The following is an 18,074-nucleotide window of genomic DNA, read 5'->3' as shown; positions in this document are numbered from 1 at the left end:
CCCTCCAGGAAGAAAGAAAAGTAGGGGCCCCTCTTGCATATTCTGGGGTAAATGCCTTCAAGCAGTCTCCCATGCCCCTCAAGTAGATGCTGCATTCTCAGAGCTCATGGGGGAATAGAAGGCATTCTGCCTGTTTTCCAGATGAACAGTTGAGATGTCAAACCACTAGTCCAATGTCAAACCACAAGAAGTCGCAAGGGTCAGACTGAAATCAGCTCCTCAGTCTCCAGTGCTCAGGAAAAGCAAGACGCTTTCCACCCTGGCATTCCAGGAAAGAGAGAGGAAGTGAGGGAACCACTTGGGAGGAGGTTGCTGCCTCAACAAAGGTGGTCAGAAAATACCAGTCATTTGCTTGTCCTGGGTCTCTGCCAAACTTTATTCTTGAATCTAAATCTGTGTGTCATGTGGCAGCAGAAAAGACATCTACAAGGTCACAAATGCCAGAGCCACCCTCAGACGGGAAAAGGGATCAGTCAACTTAATGCCAGGTCTAAAGGAGCGCCACACAGAATGCTACCTATGGGCTCCCAACACTGTCCCACCTACCACCTTAGTAGCCACAACATACTGGAACTGCTTACTTGGGAATGGGAAGGGGACAGGAGCCCAGGCACTGTGGGCTCCTACCACATCCAAGGTGCAGCCCTGGGTACACTCCACACCTTGCCTCACTGTGCCATGCCACCATGACAGCCCCAGGGTCTAGTTCACACGGTCCCATTCCAGTCACTGAGAGGTCAGGTAACTTCCCACCCAAGAATTCACCGAGGTAAGTGGCCAAGCCCAACTCAAACACAGGGAGGCATGTCTGTAAAGCACACCTCTCGCCCCTCACTGAACCAGGAGGACACTCAGTGTCCGTCAGCCTCGGATGCCGTGAAGCTCCTCTGAACAGGAAAACAGAGTTTGGCCTAAGTCAGGGGATTATCAATTCCGTGACCACCAAAGTCACAAATAAAGTCACCATTTCTGTGCATACCCTGGAGCCTCGATGGTGACAGGAAGGCAGGTGTGTGATATGGGTCTGTGCTGCCTCCACGGCCAGACCAGCTCACATGCTCTCACCCCACCTGCCAGCTGAGTCACTCAGGACAGTTTTTGGACCTTTTAGTGCCTACATTTCTTCAAGTAAAATGTATGTAATACTTACCAAACTCACACCCTTACAGAGTAGATAAAACAAGATGAAACAGAATTTAGCACAATCCCTGGTATATATAGCAGATGACAAAAAAAAAAAAAGGCAGTTTCTCTCCTTTGGAAAATAAAAGCAAGAAGCATAATTTCAAACTAAAAAAAAATATTTAATATATTTGGGGAAATTAAGTCTATTTAATTATCCAATTTTCCTGAACACCGGATGGCATCTCACACACAACAGAAAGAAAGCAAATGAAAAACAAACAAAATAAACAACAATAACAACAAAAAACCACCTCATTTTCCTAAATATGCAGGTACAAACTGAAGGAGCTAGGGCAGGTAAGAGCATTTCTATTCTGGCCAAATTGCACAAATTTGCATTTTGAGTACCATTAATATAATGGCAGTGGTGTGTGGGGGGTTTTTTTTTTTTTTTGGGTCTCTACTGATATCTTTAGAAAACCCTTTTCTAGAAATTACAGTTTTGGTGCATAATTTAAAACAATCAAAAGCAATTTTGCTAATGATATATCTAACTCTCTTTGGTGTGCACAAAAGCAGTAATTTAGTGGTCAGAAAATAAACTTAATTCTCCATTCTGATGCTATGAAGCACTGCTACAGTGGATTTCTCTGCTACAAAATATTCGTCAAAAATAAGAATCCAGCAGTCTTCACTGGAGCTCTACTGGAAACACGGCCCATCTCCCTCTTTACTAGAACACACCTCCCTGCTACAGGGATTCCCAACCCTAACCTCACTCCCACAAGGGCTGCGGTAAAGGTCCAATCAAACATTGCCAAGAAAGTTTGGTTTTTAACAATCTGGCATATCTGATCACATCTGCAGAGAGCCCAGAAAGAGTCCCTAGATGGATGGGAAATCAACACGCAGACAACATTCACTCATCAAACCAGATCCCACCATCTCAAGCCACCATGGCTGCCAGGTAGCTTGACCAGGGAGAGGGTGCGGCTGTGCAGTCAGACACTGTGCAAGCCCCAGCTCAGCCCCTTACGTACGGGCCAAGGCAGGCACTCAGGATCTCGTTTCAATAGACAGTACCTTTCCTACAAAACAACTTCACTGCACCCTGTAAAAGGAAATGTCCGTTGGGGGGAAGTAGCCTCACAATGGATTCTCATGCAGCCATTCTAAGAAAACATGTGAGCCAGCGTGGAAGAGAAAGCCAGGGACAGATGTATGCCTGTGATTCCATGTGTGATTTTTCTGAGGAAAACGCAAAAATGCCATCATACGTAGATAAATGAGAGTGCTGGGGTGCAGGACAGGTGGGATGGGGTTACTGGGAGAGAGGGAGGGAGGATGCCAGGGAGGACACAGGCCTCCAGGAGTGGGCCAGGAGCAGCCCAGATGGGGAGATCCCAGACCTTCTCTTCACATAAACAGAAAAATGTGGTGGCAATGGAAGTAAGTTTTAAAGTTTTTGTTTGCACAAACTTACTTTGTGGGTTGCCCGGGGGCAGGAGAGGGGAGAGGCCTGCTGCCCTGGTGTCCTGCACCAGGTCTCTGGCTGAGGCTCAGTGCTGAACATGGTGCCTGCTGGCTTCTCTCCTCCGTGTCTGAACCTGAGCGGGTCGCCATCCTCGGCCACAGTCTGCACTGAGGCATCCTTGAGCTCCACCTTGGCCACTTGGCCCATCTTTGACAGCTGACCCCAACTCAACTTCTGTTCGTCAGGTGGCTTGGAGAATGAGTTGGCTTGGAGGAAACGTCCACGTTCACCTCTTTGCTGAACAGCCATTTGCTGAAGAGTCTTCTCAGTTTTACCATCAAGAAGTTTTCCAGAAACTCCCTGTTCTGCCAAGCATATTCGTTCCAGAAGCAGGTCACCTAGCATTTTCAGAAGGTCTGGCCTGTTTCTCCAAAGGAAAGGAAGTAGGAGAAATAAGCTTCCTGCTACAGCCTTGGCCCTACCCAGCTTCCCAAGTTTTCCCTACTGACTCCTGCCCAGATTCTTCCTACACTAAACACAGTGAGTCCCCAAATATGCCAGGAACTATGCCGAGCATTTTATCCCGTATAACCTCACAACAGCCAAATGAGGCTGACACTACCACACCTAACTCATGGGTATGACAAGAGGCACACAGCAAGTGAGCAGACCATGTGGATATGCCAATGCATGCTGGGTCCAGGAAGGAACAAGTGACCATGAGATGCCACAGCAATTACAGGGCACCCCACCCCACAGCCCTGGCCCCATTCCTACACCCAGAGGCAAATGTGGCTTTTGATGAATCTCACCAAGCTGGCTGGTCCATGGGTGACCTGATAATTCTCGGGGCAGATAGGTATTCAAGAAACAGGTGTTAATGAAGGGATGTTTCACAACATGCATACAGGTAAAGGTATAGGTAGAAAGCACCCTGGCTTCAAAGGTAGATAAAAATGGCTCTGGGGGCTTGGGGCATAGCTCAGTGGTAGAACATTTGCTTAGCATGGATGAGGCCCCAGGTTCAATCTCCAGAATCACAAAATATAAAATAAAATGGTTTCAAATTCTAACTTCATGATTCTTTGAAAAGAAGACTGAGTCTCTCTCCAAGGACAGCTATGAGGACAAAGCAGGGTAGTGTCTGGGCGGCAGATGCTTTTCACAGCCCTTGCCAGCATCCTTGGCCCACCTCTGATTCAGCAGCAGCTGTGTGAGCGGTTCCTGTGGACACAGGCAGTCCCACCTCAAGCACCATCCAAGGCTCTTCCAAAGCCTCTGAACCAGCCAGCAAGGTGGTGTGGGAGCGTGGGACGGCTGTCACCCCTGGGAAACCCTCAACCTACGGGGCAGAGAGCTGGGAGTCAAGGTCCCAGGCTCTATCCTTCAGAGGCACCACACAGGTCCTACTGTCCCTCAGAGGATACCCAGCAGGATGGGCCCCCGCTGCCCAGCAGTCAGATCAATACCGTACCTTTCCTGGCTCAGCTTTCACTCCTGTCCTACTCTCCCTGAGCTCTCATTCCTGCTCCCTGCTGCCATTCCCAAATAAATCAGCTGTACCCAAGTCCACATCTCAGACTCTGCTGTCCAGGGAACCAAAGTTAAACTAGCCTGTAGAACACTGGGGGTGGTGCTGGCATGCGGGGGTTCAAGACGCCCCTTCCTGAGTGTTTCCTGTGCCAGCCACTATAGTAGGCACTAGGGATACAAAATTGCCAGCAGGGACTCAGACTGGCATTACAGGCAGGTAGATAAACAGACCACTATTCCGTGAGGTAGCAAGGGAGAGGCGCTGGAGAGTCCTCCCGGGTGCAGGGGCAAGGGCAGGGCTTCTGAAGTCCGAAGAAGCCATCCAGGGAGGGGACTGGAGCAGTCCAGGCACAGGCAAGATGAACAGGCAAGCCACAGTGTGGAGAAGAGGAGGTGGGGCTGGAAAGGCAGCAGGGGAGAGGCGAAGAGCCTTGCATGCAGCATTAAGCAAAAGAGGGCCTCTGAAAGGCCTGCAATGCGGAGGCCTGCTCACACGTGCGCTTTGGAAAGGCGGCTGGTTGTTGAGTCGCCTCAAGGAGAAGATGGTGGAGTGGGCACGTAGGAGCTCCTTCTACTCCAGTGTAATCGCAGAACCAACAGCAAAAATATGTAACAAAAGATTATTTCAAGGTATAATTCAGGGCTCAAAATCAGGATAAAAAAATGGAGGTCAGAAACTGAGGAACACAGCGTGAGAAGGGGGCTGGAATGGGTACAGAAAGCAAGAAGCCAGAAATGCAAACTGCAGGGGAGAGTAAGAACCAGGCAAGTGTCCAGGGCCCTTCACAGACTCTGAGACCAAGCCGAGGCCCCTCTAGCCCACACACAGGAAGAGGAAGGATGGGCACTGTCTGCACAGGTAACCTGAGCTTGCACATAAAAGCCGTCACTAAGAGAGACCCAAGAGAGAGAATTCACATTCAAGAAGATCGAAATCACAAAGCAATCTGAAGACTACAAAATAAGAATGTGCAAATCATCTACAAAATGAGAAAGAAAAGAGATTCCTAAGAGAAGAAGAAGGGATGAAATTAAGTTAGAGAACTATGAACAAAGGGACTGGAGAGGCCGGGTCAGAAGGCCCAGGTCGAGGTGAGGGCCTGCAGCTGGCAGGGAGGAGGGGACAGGAGGGGCCCTTGCTATGCTACTTATCATTTCTTCTTCCTTGCTTTCTCCTTCCTGCCTATTTCAAGAAACCTCATGAGACACACCAGACTCTACCAATGCCTTTACAGCTTGCTGGTCTTCACTCCCTCTGACCTTTGCTACCACTAGAAATGATAGGCACCCGTTTATGTTCCTCACTGGGTTCTCTAAGGGCAGGGATAAGGCCCTCCTCACACCCAGATTCCTATGATCCAGATCAGGAGCCGAGTTGAATGAATTAAAATTAAACAGCACACTAAAATGGGTAAAAATAAATAAATAAATAAATAAAACAGAACTAAAACGTACAACACATCATTCTTTTCTAACATGAAGTATCTAAATTACACAAACCATCTTAAACCGTAGTAAAGCCAGACTTTAAAAGTACTTCTGGTACTCCAAGCATCAGGAGATGTTAAACTAATTTTCCTTTCCTCTCCTTTAATACAAACAAGAAATAATGACGACTGCAATTCAGCTAGCCAAAGGAGGACCATTACTCACCACAAACAACAGGCAATAAAACCCAAAAGAAGACTTTACAAATGGGTAGTAAAAGGTACAAAGAGGCCGTTACAATATACTAAAGCGGTGCTGCCATTAGATAAAACATTTCAAGTGTTACTTTGCTGTGAATCTGAACAGCAGATTCATTAAGCTGTCACTGGAATCAGGACCTCTGGAATAGTTGGTCCAAGGGTCCCGTCAGAGGTCCACGTTGCTCTGCCTTCCGGAGCAGCAGAGCCATGCAGAAGGCGTAAAGCACAGCACTGCCTTCACCAAGCACTTGCCATGCACAGAGCCATTAAACACTCTGATCCTCGCTGGGATCGCAGTTCAGTGGTGGAGACCTGCTTAGCATGTGCAAGGCCCTGGGTTCAATCCCCAGCACCCCAAAAACAACAACAACAAAAAAAACACAAACCTTTCTGACTCCCAAGGAGCACCAACCGTCTCCAGTTCTCTAAACTCACCTTCTTGCCATGATGTTAAGCTTTTAGTTGTCTGCATGTTTATTCGAATAATCATCAAGTACTCTTCATTTGACATATAAGGCAGCAGTCACACATGGTGAAAAAGTAATGGAGCTTAGGTGTCATTAAGGACAAGTCAGACATACTCTGATACACACACAGATAACTAAAGAACCCAACGTAAGGGATGATAAGTATGACAAACAGAAGGGAGGCAGAGTGTGGAGAAGCAGAGCAGTCCTTTGGACAGATTGGTCAGGAAAGGTCTCTACAGAACTGACACCCAGCTGAGACACGGCCAGGCCTACACACCTGGTCACAGTGCACTCCAGGGAGAGGGAACAGCTGTCACAAGGCCTGTTGGTGAGAACAAGCCTGGATGAAGGTTCATGTGTCTAGGCCCAGTGAATGAGAGTGAGTGAAGAAGACACAGTAACGGAGAGGCGGAGGAGAATCTCGTATCTCGTATCTGACTCCAAGGGCCATAGAAACCCACTGGAGAGTTCAAAGAATGGAAGAGACATGATCTGATCTAAGTTTTTAAAAGGTCACTTTGGCTGCTCTGTGGAGAAGGACTGTGGAAGCAGAGAGACAGGTAAGGAGGCTCTGCTGTTGGAGGAGTCCAGGCAGGGGTGACAGCGGCTTGGATGAAGGCAGGCGTGGAGATGTGAAGAGGCCGAATTAGGCACACGACCAGTTTTAAACGTGGACTCAGGAGGATTTGCTGATGGATGTGGGGATGGAGGAAGCCACACTCTTGCCAACAGCAATTAAGCAGCTAGCAAAGCTATTAACAGACATGAGAAAGAACAGGAAAGAAGCAGATTGGAACATGATTGGGTCTTGGACAAATGAATGTTGCAGTGTCTATTAAACATCCAGGTGGAGATGCCAATGCAGTGCCCCTGCACGTTCCAGGCTGCAGGCATAAATCTGGGAGTCACAAAGCACACTCTACAGTCACGGCAGAAGAGATGGTGAGAAAAGAAAGGGCTGCGACCGCAGCTCTGGGACACACCGATGTTCTCCAGCACAGGAGACTGAGGAGGTGCTGTGGGCGGAGGGAAACAGAAGGCCAGGGAGAGGGGCCAGCTCCCGCTGCAAGCAAGCACTGGCCCAACCTCACAACCTGGAAATGTCACCAACCTCGACAAGTGGAGCAGAGGTGTGAAGGCACTTAGGATGGGACAGAGCGACCGAAGGAAGAGCGCACATGTGGTGACTACAGACGGTCCTCTCAGATACCTCGCCTCGAATGAAACACGGAAAGGAGATGGTACAGTCGCTAGAATGGACATAAAACCAGGACGTGGGGTATCTCTCCCAAACGCCTGATATCAAGGCATGTCTTACGCTTATGGAAAATGGCTCAATAAGAGGAAAACCAATGAATGATGTAGAAAAGAGAGAGGTCTGAGCGGGGCAGGAGCTAAACCACCAGGGGAGGGCTGGTCAGGGACGGGAGCAGGGAGACAGTTTGCAGGTTCAGAGGCAAGCAAAGGTTTGAATTAGACTGTTGCCATCTTCTCCCGACTAAACGGCAAGGACATAAGTCAGGGAAGGGAAGGAGCAGGGGAAGAGAGCACTGTGTGTGCTGAGCACTCGCCCTGGAATGAATGAGAATGAATACAGAACATGGCACATCCTGTGAACGTGCTAAGCGTGTAACACGAGGACCTGGCCAGTTGAGCCCGTGAGGAGGGCGGGATGCACCAATTGAATGTGAGCCGAGGTCTCAGGGTGGGGAATGGGGGCAGCAGCCAGCAGTGTGCCTTCAGCCCTATGGGATAAATAAGCACCATCCCCCCGACTGCACGGAAGAAGAAACCGAGGTTGGGAGATGGCACAAGGTCCGAAGGTGCAGCTGGGCCATCCGCTCCCACAGCTGCTTTTTCCAGTGCGATGAACACACTTCCCGGTTGGAAGGAACTTCTGAGCAGAAGACTGGCGTTTCCCTACCAATAAGAATACTGATTACTCCCTGAAAATGCTTTAATGGCTCTGCCTTGACTAGCTAGGGGAATGTCAAGTCCCCAGGAACCAGCTCTGGTCTTTATAAAAAGCTCACTGACAGCAGCACACACAGCAGTCAAGAGGGGCCCGGCAGAGTGTGTGTGCAGGTCAGGGCTTCAGCAGGGCCCTTGGAACCATGACTCTATTGCCACAGGGTCAGTGGTGCAGTGAAGGACAGTGCGCAAAAACAATGGGTAGGGCAGCAGGTTTGCACTGGCACAAAGAAAGCCTTTAACAGAGCACTGACCAGCAAGGGCCTGGAAGCCCACGGAACAGACAGACCCACAAGGGTGCCAGGGAAGGAGCAGAACCTGAGCACAGGCGCAGCAAGCCTGCTCACAGGGCCACTTGGCCAAGTGCAGGCCCCTGTGCTCACCTGATCTCTGGCTGAGGCTGGAGAGCACCCCTCCCATCTGCCTCACCCCTACCATAGCCCCCCGTGCTTCCCAGTTCACACACCCCAAGAGCTTTCCTGTGTGGTCTTCAGAGACAGCAGTAGCTTTTAGTACTGATGTCAACCCTGGGACCCTAATGCTTATAAAATGCTCTATTTCTCAAGTAACAACTCTGGTCACCTCATTCCCTGTGATAATAAACAAGAAGAGTCACTGGGCATGTCCCCCAAGAGGCCTCATGCTAGAAAATGTTAGATGTCAGTGAGCGGAGAGGGCCAGCCTTGCCGAGCACAAAACCAGAACACGCCATCCTCTCTCAGCGGAGGAAAGTCCACGAAGCTCAGCTCACCATGACAGAAGAACTACGAGGGTGCCTGGCTCTGGCCGAGGGTCGCAGGCAACAGTGACTGACCCCATGTCTCTCTCTGCACCAGAAGAGGACTAGAGACCTTCACTGAACACGCTACATGCCAGCCACCTCGCTTGGACATTTTCTTTCTTACTCCTCAAGCAACCTTAAGAGGCAGGCAGAGAAACTGAGGCACGGAGCAATAAAGGCACGGCCCTTCCTGACTCCAACGCCCAGGCAGCTGTCACAGATGAATAAGAAATATGAAATAGGGAAAATGGCCCAGAAAGAATTAACTGAAAATTTAAAAATACAAAGTATTGAATGTTTCTCTTTTTGTGTTTGTTTGTTTGTTTGTCTGTTTATTTGGGGGGCAGGGATGGAATGCCTGGGAATAAACCCGGGGTGCTCTATCACTGAGCTATGTTCCCAGTCTTTAAAACAAAAATCTTTATTTGGAGACAGGGTCTTGCTAAGTTGCTGGGACTGGCCTCGAACTTGTGATCCTCCCACCTCCACCTGCTGATCACTGGGGTCACAGGAATGAGTGTGCCACTGCACTCAGCTTCTCCTTTCTGTCTTTAGGAAAACTACCAGTCATATCTCCTCACATAGGGATGACTCCCAGCAGATACAGTGAGAGGGGAATTTAGTTCAAGCTCAACATAAAACAGCAGACTCACAACCACAACGTGTTTTCCAAGCTGTTGTAGACTGCAGATTTCAATAGGCTGATTCCTATCCCGACAGTCAAGCGTCCCCTTGCCTTCTCAAGGAAAGCTGTCCCTCGCCTCTTCACAATGGGCTTGCAGGAGGCTCTGTGAAGTCCCCTCCCACCCACCAGCCTAATTCCTTCATCGCATGGCTGGCGAGAGTCCTCCCAGCCATCTCAGGAGCTCCACCACCCAGGCCCACCCAACAAAACGAACGCCTTCTCCCCTCAACCACGCCTGGGCCGTGTCCTACCTGGATTCCAGGGACAATGCGGCCTTCTCGTGTAGGAGAGGGGCAAGCAGACCTAAGAGCTCCCCTGCTTCTCGGCTCTGGTCTCCAGGGTGGCCAGGCTTGTGGGCTCCCTCGTAGTCTGAAATATTGGAATCTGTGTGTCTTAAATATCCATTTTTGCCGCCCAATTTGGCATAGTCCTCAGTGATCTGCAGATACAAGTACTTAGTCAAATAATGGAATATGGAGGAGGAGAAGGAGGCATGTGGAGGAGAAAACCTGGAGATGAGAGCACACATGTGAGTGCAAGTGAGCGGAGAGAAAGTGAACGGGACAAGGGAGGAGAGGAGGAGATGCAGACGGGCGGGAGCTAGTCACATCACTTCTCAGGCTTGGTTTCCTCATCTATAAACTGGGGGCCGTCATGCTGCCTCCCAAAGTGGTCTGGAGAATGAAATGAGATGACCCAGGCAGGTTAAAGGTCCTCTCACTACAGGTGCACATGGATGAGTATCCTCCCGCCCCATGGCCCCCTCCTTAGAAGTGCTTCCTAAGGACACAGAACCCGTGTCCTCAACAACACTCTGGATGTTTATTAGAGTCTTCTTGAGACGCATTTCCCTTATTATATGCCAGAAACACAACTTCCTCTTTACAGACACATACTAATGAACATGGCACTGAAGGGTCTCATTATGAAGGTGGAGAGTTCCTAATTCCCCCGGAGATGTCATTTACAGAGAGAACCACCTTCTTGGTCAGTGGGGGGTCCCAGGAGAGCAGTACCAAGGAGGCATCCAGTTGGAGCCTGTTCCGGGCATGTCTCGAGGTACTACAATTAGCATTCTTTCTCCCCTTGTCAAAGCTGTAAATTTCTTCTACAGTCTATAAATAACTCCTCTTGACTTCATTACTGTTAGTGAAATACACATTAGCCATCACCCCCATCTCTCCACACTGGAAAAATGATTAAGGTTTTTTAAGTGGAAGACAAGACCCACACAAATGAGCTGTTATTTATAGGTCTTGTTTGCCACCATTTTAGTTATTAAGTCTATCAAATAAGCAAAATCTAAAGAAGGAAAAGTCTAGAATGCAATAATAAAAATAGCAGTTATTGTCATTTACTGAGCATTTATTACATGCCTATTTAAGTATCACGACAATCCTAAAAGGAAGGGTTATATCCTCATTGCTGAGGAAACTCAGGCTTACAAGCCACGCAAGGGCTAGCCAAGGTCACAGAGACAACGGAGCCACAGGCAGACTCAAGATAAGGGCAAACCCAAAGCTCTGCTCTCCAAAACTATCTATAATTCAGTTTCTCCCAGTCATGACTCCATGAACTTGAAAACTGAGAAGACCAAAAAGGCCAAACCTGCAGCCTGCTATCGCCCATACATCTCAGCCTCTGGGGGTCTTTCGACCTTGGATACTGCCTACTCCAAATACTAGGGAGCAATGTGGCTAGAAGAGCGTTCTTTGTGGATGGAGGTCAGATTCTCACAATGCCCAGATGATAACACTCTGGGTTCCAAGAGGCTGCAGAGGGCCACTCCGCTCCACTGGTGACCCTCACACTGCAATCAGATGATCTGAGAGTTCATGGTGATCTAGACACGACTCTGTCATTTAGTTACTCCATGTCCTTCATAAAGCACTTCCCCTCATAGGTCAATAGCCAATGCATGAAATTAATGGATTAGGTTAGCTCTCCAAACATCTCTCGAGGTCCACCACCCAAGCCCTACTATTCCATAACCACCTCATTTTTATTTGCAACTATATAACAGTCCTGGTGATTCTCGAAGGGCCCTATCATTCAGGCTATAACTTCGAATAGAAAAGAGAGTTGCTCACCACCAGCACGGCAGGCACCCAACATGGGAGGGATGAACAGAAAACCCACTGGACTCACTCCAGACCAAGACTGGCTTGGGCACAGAGTGGGGCAGATGGCATAAGGAGTTAACTGCCACGTTCCTACCTCATTACTCTGCTCCAAATGCTGGTCATTCTGGAAATTATTCTTGTCATCCTCTCCAATTTTGATCGTGTCCTTGTCCTCCTTGCTAGCTAGAAGCTACATGGAGCATGGGATGGTTTTAAAATGCAACCCAAAAAAGTGTGCAGCATGAATATGCACAAATAGCTTGGTGACGTCTGTTTTTAAAAATGCAGAACAAAAAAACAAACAAAAAAAGGGGCAGAAACAAATGCCAAAGCCATGAAATAAAAATTAGCCAAAGTTAGAGGTGCTAGTTCTGTCAATCACATGCAGCTGCCTAGGATCAGCATAATTTAAAGACAAATTCCCCAAGAAATCACTAAAGGCTTTCCCCTGCCCTCGCACGGTCTGTCTGCACTGCTGTAAATTGAATATGCTGTCTGTTGTGCTGCTACCATTTCTGCCTTTGCTAAAGCCACTTTCGGATTATATAAAAGTAACAAGATTTTGGAAAATGGCTATTGATAGAATTGAACATATCAAATAGCAAAAAAGCAATAAATGAAATTTATGGCGTGCCAAATTTATGCATCACGTCTCCCATTTAGCACAGGGCATAAAGCTCTTGTTAGATTGTCACACATCTGACATGGACAATACTGTCAGTTTGCTGACAAAAAGTCCTCATCACTAATGAGAAGTGCTCCAAGCTTGCCTGATGATAACCATATGCTTGTGGAAATAAAGGATAGACATTTATAAAGAATCCATTTATAAATCTCAAATGCTTTAAAGAAGTACAAAACCCAAAGTTTCTGCAATAGCATCTTCTAGAAAGGACAGGACAAAGTTCTCCAGAAAGTCAGACCTCAGGTGTCTGGGAAAGCAAAAATCCCAGCCATGGAACAGTGGCATTAACCAGATAAAAGTAAGAGGAGAGGCAGCCATGTCCAGGAAGGAGTCAGCCAAAGCTGTTTCAAATGCACACAAAACCCTCGTCTCGTGGATGAAGCAGCTGGTTCTGCATGGAAGGTGTTAAAACCACTGAGGGCCGGGTCACATGTGGGCACATACGAGATACTATGGTTCCATCTCCACAATTTTATTTTATGCATCCTACATTCATCCCATTATACCCATAACTCTCCCCGTCCAACTCCCATTCTTCCAACCTTCCCTTTTTGAAAGAAAAACCTTGTTTTGGAAGAAGAACATGAAAACAAAGCAAACAGACTTTAGAATGTCACTTTACAGAAACTTCTCAGGGTTAGAACGCAGCCACACACCCACATCCAAACATGCAATCATCTGTCACCTTGTGAAGCATCACAGAGCCAAGGTGCTCGTTAAGGCATAGAAGTCCACAGATGCAGGTGAGGAACACTCTCCATACTGGCTTCTTCCCTTGTTATGAAAACATTCTCAAGTGATATAGACCAAATGGGACTATCAAACTTGTTGGTGAGAGCATAAAATGTTAACCCACTTTGGAAAAAGCACTGGCAATTCCTTATAAAACTGTAACCCAGGAATTCTACTCACAGGTACTCATTGAGAGAGACAGAGAGAGAGAGAAGCATGTCTGCACAAAAACTTGTACATAAATGTTCACACTACCTTTTACCCAAATGTCTATTCAGAGCAGAATGAATAAACAAATGTGTCATGTATTCATACAGTGGAACACCACTTTGCCACACAAAAGAAACACTGACTCACATAAGAACATGGATGAATCTCCAAAACATGCTCACCAAAAGTGGGCACAAAAGATGTGTGATTCCATTTATATGAAGGCCTAGTATAGACAAGACAAAATTAAACTGGTACAAAATCAGAGCTGCAGCTAGGGTTGGGTGGAGGCGGGGCCGACAAGAGGTTGCAGAAACAAGGAATCTTTACAAGGGTTTGGGTCACACAGGTACATACATTTGTAAGAGAGCAAATATAGTGAGCTTACAATTCTGTATGTCATTGTATGCAAATATGACCTTAAAAGAAAAAGAAACTATCAACATATTGGAGTTAAAGATATGCATGCTGAAGTATTTATATTGACATTTGCAATTTCAAAAAACACCTTATCAAAAAGATAATGGAGTGATAATGGACAGGTGGGAAGCATTAATATCATTCAGGTGGTGAATCAAGTGTTCCATGATCTCACTCATGCAGAATATTAAAAAGATGATTTCACAGAAACTAAGAGTAGAAGGCAGTTACCAGAGTCTTGGAGAGCAGAGGGGAGGAGGGAGGGAAAAGATTCATGGATGGATACTGCAGGAGCCAGAAAACTCTGGTGAGCGTGACTAGACATATGTACATCATAAAGTTAGAAGCAAGGATTGTGCAAGTTTTCACCATGAAGAAATATTAAGTATTTGAAGAAATGGATATGTACAACCTGACTCAAACATTATGCAATGTATATATTTACCAAAACATCACAAGGTACTCATCAACATCTACAGTTTTTGTCTTTAGGCATCAATTAAAATAAATTTAACTTTAAAAAGAGATAAAACAGATGACGGGCAGGTAGGAAATGTTAATATGATAGGAGGTAAGCCTATGGGTGTTCACTGTTAATATTCTTTTCATTTTGCTGTGTCTGAGTGGGGTTTTTTTGAAGGGTGGACACCAGGGATTGAATCCCAGGGGTGCTTAACCACTGGGCCACATCCCCAGCCTTTTTGTGTATTTTATTTAGAAACAGGGTCTCACTGAGTTGCTTATGGCCTCACTAAGTTGCTGAGGCTGGCTTTCAACTCCTGATCCTCCTGCCTCAGTCTCCCGAGCTGCTGGAATCACAGGCGAGCACCCAGCTTATGTCTGAGGTTTTTTTTTAGGATATAAAGTTGGGAAATAGCCTCTCTCCTCTTAAACGAAAAAAAGAAAGTCCTTCTGTAGCTCACCAAGCTTCTGGAAAGCTTACCTCCTGAATGTGGCTTTGCTGCCTCCAGAAACTGCCTGCCCATCAAAGTTCCCCAAAGACCTTCTGGCACAGGAGGCAAAATCCACACAGGGTGAGGGACAAAGCACAGAGAAGTCCCTCCCTGCCACCTGTGGCCAGGAGAAGAGTTCCCCTAATCCAGCTGGGCAAAGTGCCTTTAACATTCACCATTCCAAGATGAGATGTCAACAGCTTTGAAGCCAGTCTGCATTTCTAGAACCACAACCGTGCTGTTACTCAAGATGCCTAGACAAATGCTAACTTTCCCTTCTCTTCACTTCAGCTTGACTTGATCAAAATTAAAAATAGACACTCATTGTTCCACAATGATCAGAAAATTAAATGTTGGGGACAAAGAGAAATGGCCTAAATGCCATGCGTGCCTCAGCGATTTTCGAAAACATAGAAGACATCAGGAAGAACCGAGTCACTCTACCGGGCTCTGCCTCCAGCCCCACCGCCAGGTCTCCCGGAGTCAGCAGGTTCTCCTCACTACCACCCGGCCCCACTCACTCCACACACTGAAGCTGCCTGTCCCCGTCACTCTGACCAAGGCCCAGGTCAGCCCAGGTCCTGTGACTCACTGGAAGCCCCCTGCTGCTGCTCTTCCTTGTCTGAGGAGTCTGCACACTCGCTCCTCAAGGAGCACCACTCTGGAACTCTGCTCTCCTGGTCCTGGCTCCTGCCCGCCTTGCTCTTCTTTCCTGGTGACTCTGAGCTCCCCTTCCTCCTCCTCCCCTTCCTCCTCCAGGAAGAGCTTCCTTTGTAGGCACCAGCTACATGCTCCCTGGGATTCGCGTTCACCTCATCACGGCTCTGACCACACTGCTCCAGCTGCCCCTCTGCTCGTCACTGTCACGCTACGCAGGGGCCACACTTGTGTTCATGGCTTCAACATCAATGCCTGGTGCTCAATCAAACACTGCTGAAGGGACAAAGGAATGAATAAAGTCCCTGGGAAATGGGAGCTGGAACCAAGTAGTTTTCAGAATTACGTCTGCTCTGGCTACTCAATGTGCTCCTCAGTAACAGAGCATCACCACCCAGAAGCTTGTCAAAAATGGAGACTTCCAGACCCCATGCCTGACTTACAGGACCAGAATCTGCATCTTAACAAGATCTCCAGGAAACTCATGTGCCCACTAAACTTCAGATGCACTGTCCTGTGGTGTTAAGACAACTCTAAACATAGCCAGAAGAGGGTTACTAATTCCTATCTGCTGTAACTTACTAAAAAATAATATAGAATTAGCTGTGTTTTATTGAGTGCCTACTACATGCCAGGCACAGTTCTGAGAACTTTATAAAGCATGTAAAACTCACAGTAACTTATAAAGGTGAAATGTTATAAAAGTTCCTCCTTTTAATAAATAAATCCACTTCAACTCACCAAAATGTACCCTATTATTGGATATTTAACAACCACCTTCTACTTCTGATCTCTATGCACTTTAGAGTCACACATCTACTTCCTGTTCAATACTGAAGCAGGCAAGGGACTCCACACACACACCCAGAAGGCCCTTACCATAATTAAGTAGAAACCCCCACCATATTTGTGGCATGGAAACTCCCCTTAGCTTGTTAGAAAGCTTTTATCAGCAAAAACTTCTGCAGAAGGGCATTGTGGTCGGTAGTTTCCTCTTTTGGCAAATGCCAGGTTTGCAAAGGGAAAAAACTTGTGAAATCTGATCTAGAGGATGGAACTTTTATGTAAACCTCCAAACCCCTCCTCCTACTGGGTATAGAGTTCAAAGGATTTCTAGAATCTTGGTCCAGAGACTCTTTCAGGCAGGAGCCACACTCTGGACCAGCCAGCTACAGCCAATAAACCTGCTTCCTGAAAATTCCTCAGGTATCCAGCCTTTCGTCCCACTTCAACGTGACAACCCTACAAACACTTGAGCTCAATTAAATTCTGACCTTTATTCATGTTTCCTCTCCATGCAAAACAAACAAAAAAGCTTTAGTTCTCTAACCACACCTAAGAATGACAATACAGCCACACAAGTAAATAACACGAGTGACATCCTTTTGACTCACTTGCCATCCTGCCACCCAGAGATGGCGTTCCATGTGCTGCACGGTCGTGGCGTTGGACCCTCACTTCCCTGGCTAAACCTGCTGAAACTGCTCACGTACAGCAACTCTCCACCAAATTCTCCTGATGTTACATCAGTTAGTGATTAGCAAATAAATATAAGAGAAGAGGGACCAGCTCACTAGAGATTTTTAAATGCCCATGAGCAGGCGTCTCCTCTTGGCTCTGTCTGGTGGCTTCTCTGTGAACCCTCGCAGGCAGGGAAGGTGTGTGACCTCCCAGCTGCTGTACGTCCACACGGGGAGTCGGGAAGGGGCACTGACCAACTGTCAGGCCTCCAAACATTTCTACCCTTCTTCAAATCAAAAACTGCGGGAGGCAGGGGATATAGCTCAGTTGGTAGACTGTTTCCCTTGCAAGTACAAGGCCCTGGGTTCAATCCCCAGCACTGCGGGGGGCGGGATTGAAGGAGGAGGGTACATCAAAATAATTTTTTTTATGCTCACTATATAGCTATAGCTGTCCTTTGACCCTGAAATTACATATCTGGGAATATAGTCCAAGGAAAAAAATCCTAAACACAGAAAAAGATTTTATACAAAGACAATCAATATGTAATTTAAAACAGTGAATCACTTGAAACAATCTACATGTCCAACAAGAGTGAGGCAGTTAAATTTCAATGCCTTCATAAGATGGAAGAAGAGCTATGACTTAACAGCAATTGGAAAAAACAAGATACAAAACCGTATTAGAGTCTAAGTGTGTGCATGTACACAAATACGGAAGGAACAATTCCAAATGGGAATTAATTAGGCCTCTCTCAAAGGGCCAGGATTAGGGGTCATTTCTTTTCTCTGTTTTCTGAAATTTAAAGACACAAAATATATTTGCTCTTTCCCTCCTCTCCTCTTTTGATTTATAGGCTCCCGGGGAGCAGGACGGTGCCCAGCCCCCACCCTACAAGTCCTGCTGCTCAGAAAACACTGTGGACCTTGTAAGCATTCCTGCCTTATTCCTCATGGAAGGAGCCCCACACAGCCTCCCGAAGAACAGAAGGCTCCCCCTGCCGTCCTGCCTCACCCAACTCCCTCTGCTCCCTCAGTTCCAGATTATAGTGGGCACACCATTGTCCCCATGCTGATCTCCCCATCCCCTTCCGGGGGGAGTTGGGA

At 47.2% G+C, this 18,074-nt stretch overlaps 1 protein-coding gene across 3 annotated transcripts in view; it reads right to left on the bottom strand.

Moving 5' to 3' along the window:
- The window catches only part of Cdk5rap2 (CDK5 regulatory subunit associated protein 2), a 190,739-nt gene that overhangs the window by 60,782 nt on the left and 111,883 nt on the right, over nt 1-18,074 (bottom strand). Inside the window, exons 19-21 of one of the 3 annotated variants that reach the window (XM_047524618.1) lie at nt 11,945-12,040; nt 9,979-10,166; nt 2,609-3,020 (exon numbers count right to left, since the gene is read on the bottom strand). In XM_047524618.1, the coding sequence (XP_047380574.1) occupies nt 2,609-3,020; nt 9,979-10,166; nt 11,945-12,040 (696 nt within the window). Of the gene's footprint in view, nt 1-2,608; nt 3,027-9,978; nt 10,167-11,944; nt 12,041-18,074 lie in introns of all 3 variants that reach the window. The other 2 variants (XM_047524616.1, XM_047524617.1) reach the window with 2 other exon arrangements.

Source organism: Sciurus carolinensis, chromosome 14 (genome assembly GCF_902686445.1).
Source record: "Sciurus carolinensis chromosome 14, mSciCar1.2, whole genome shotgun sequence".
NCBI lineage: Eukaryota > Metazoa > Chordata > Mammalia > Rodentia > Sciuridae > Sciurus > Sciurus carolinensis.
The sequence above is the reverse complement of the archived record's forward strand: the minus strand, read 5'-3'. Positions and strand labels throughout refer to the sequence as shown.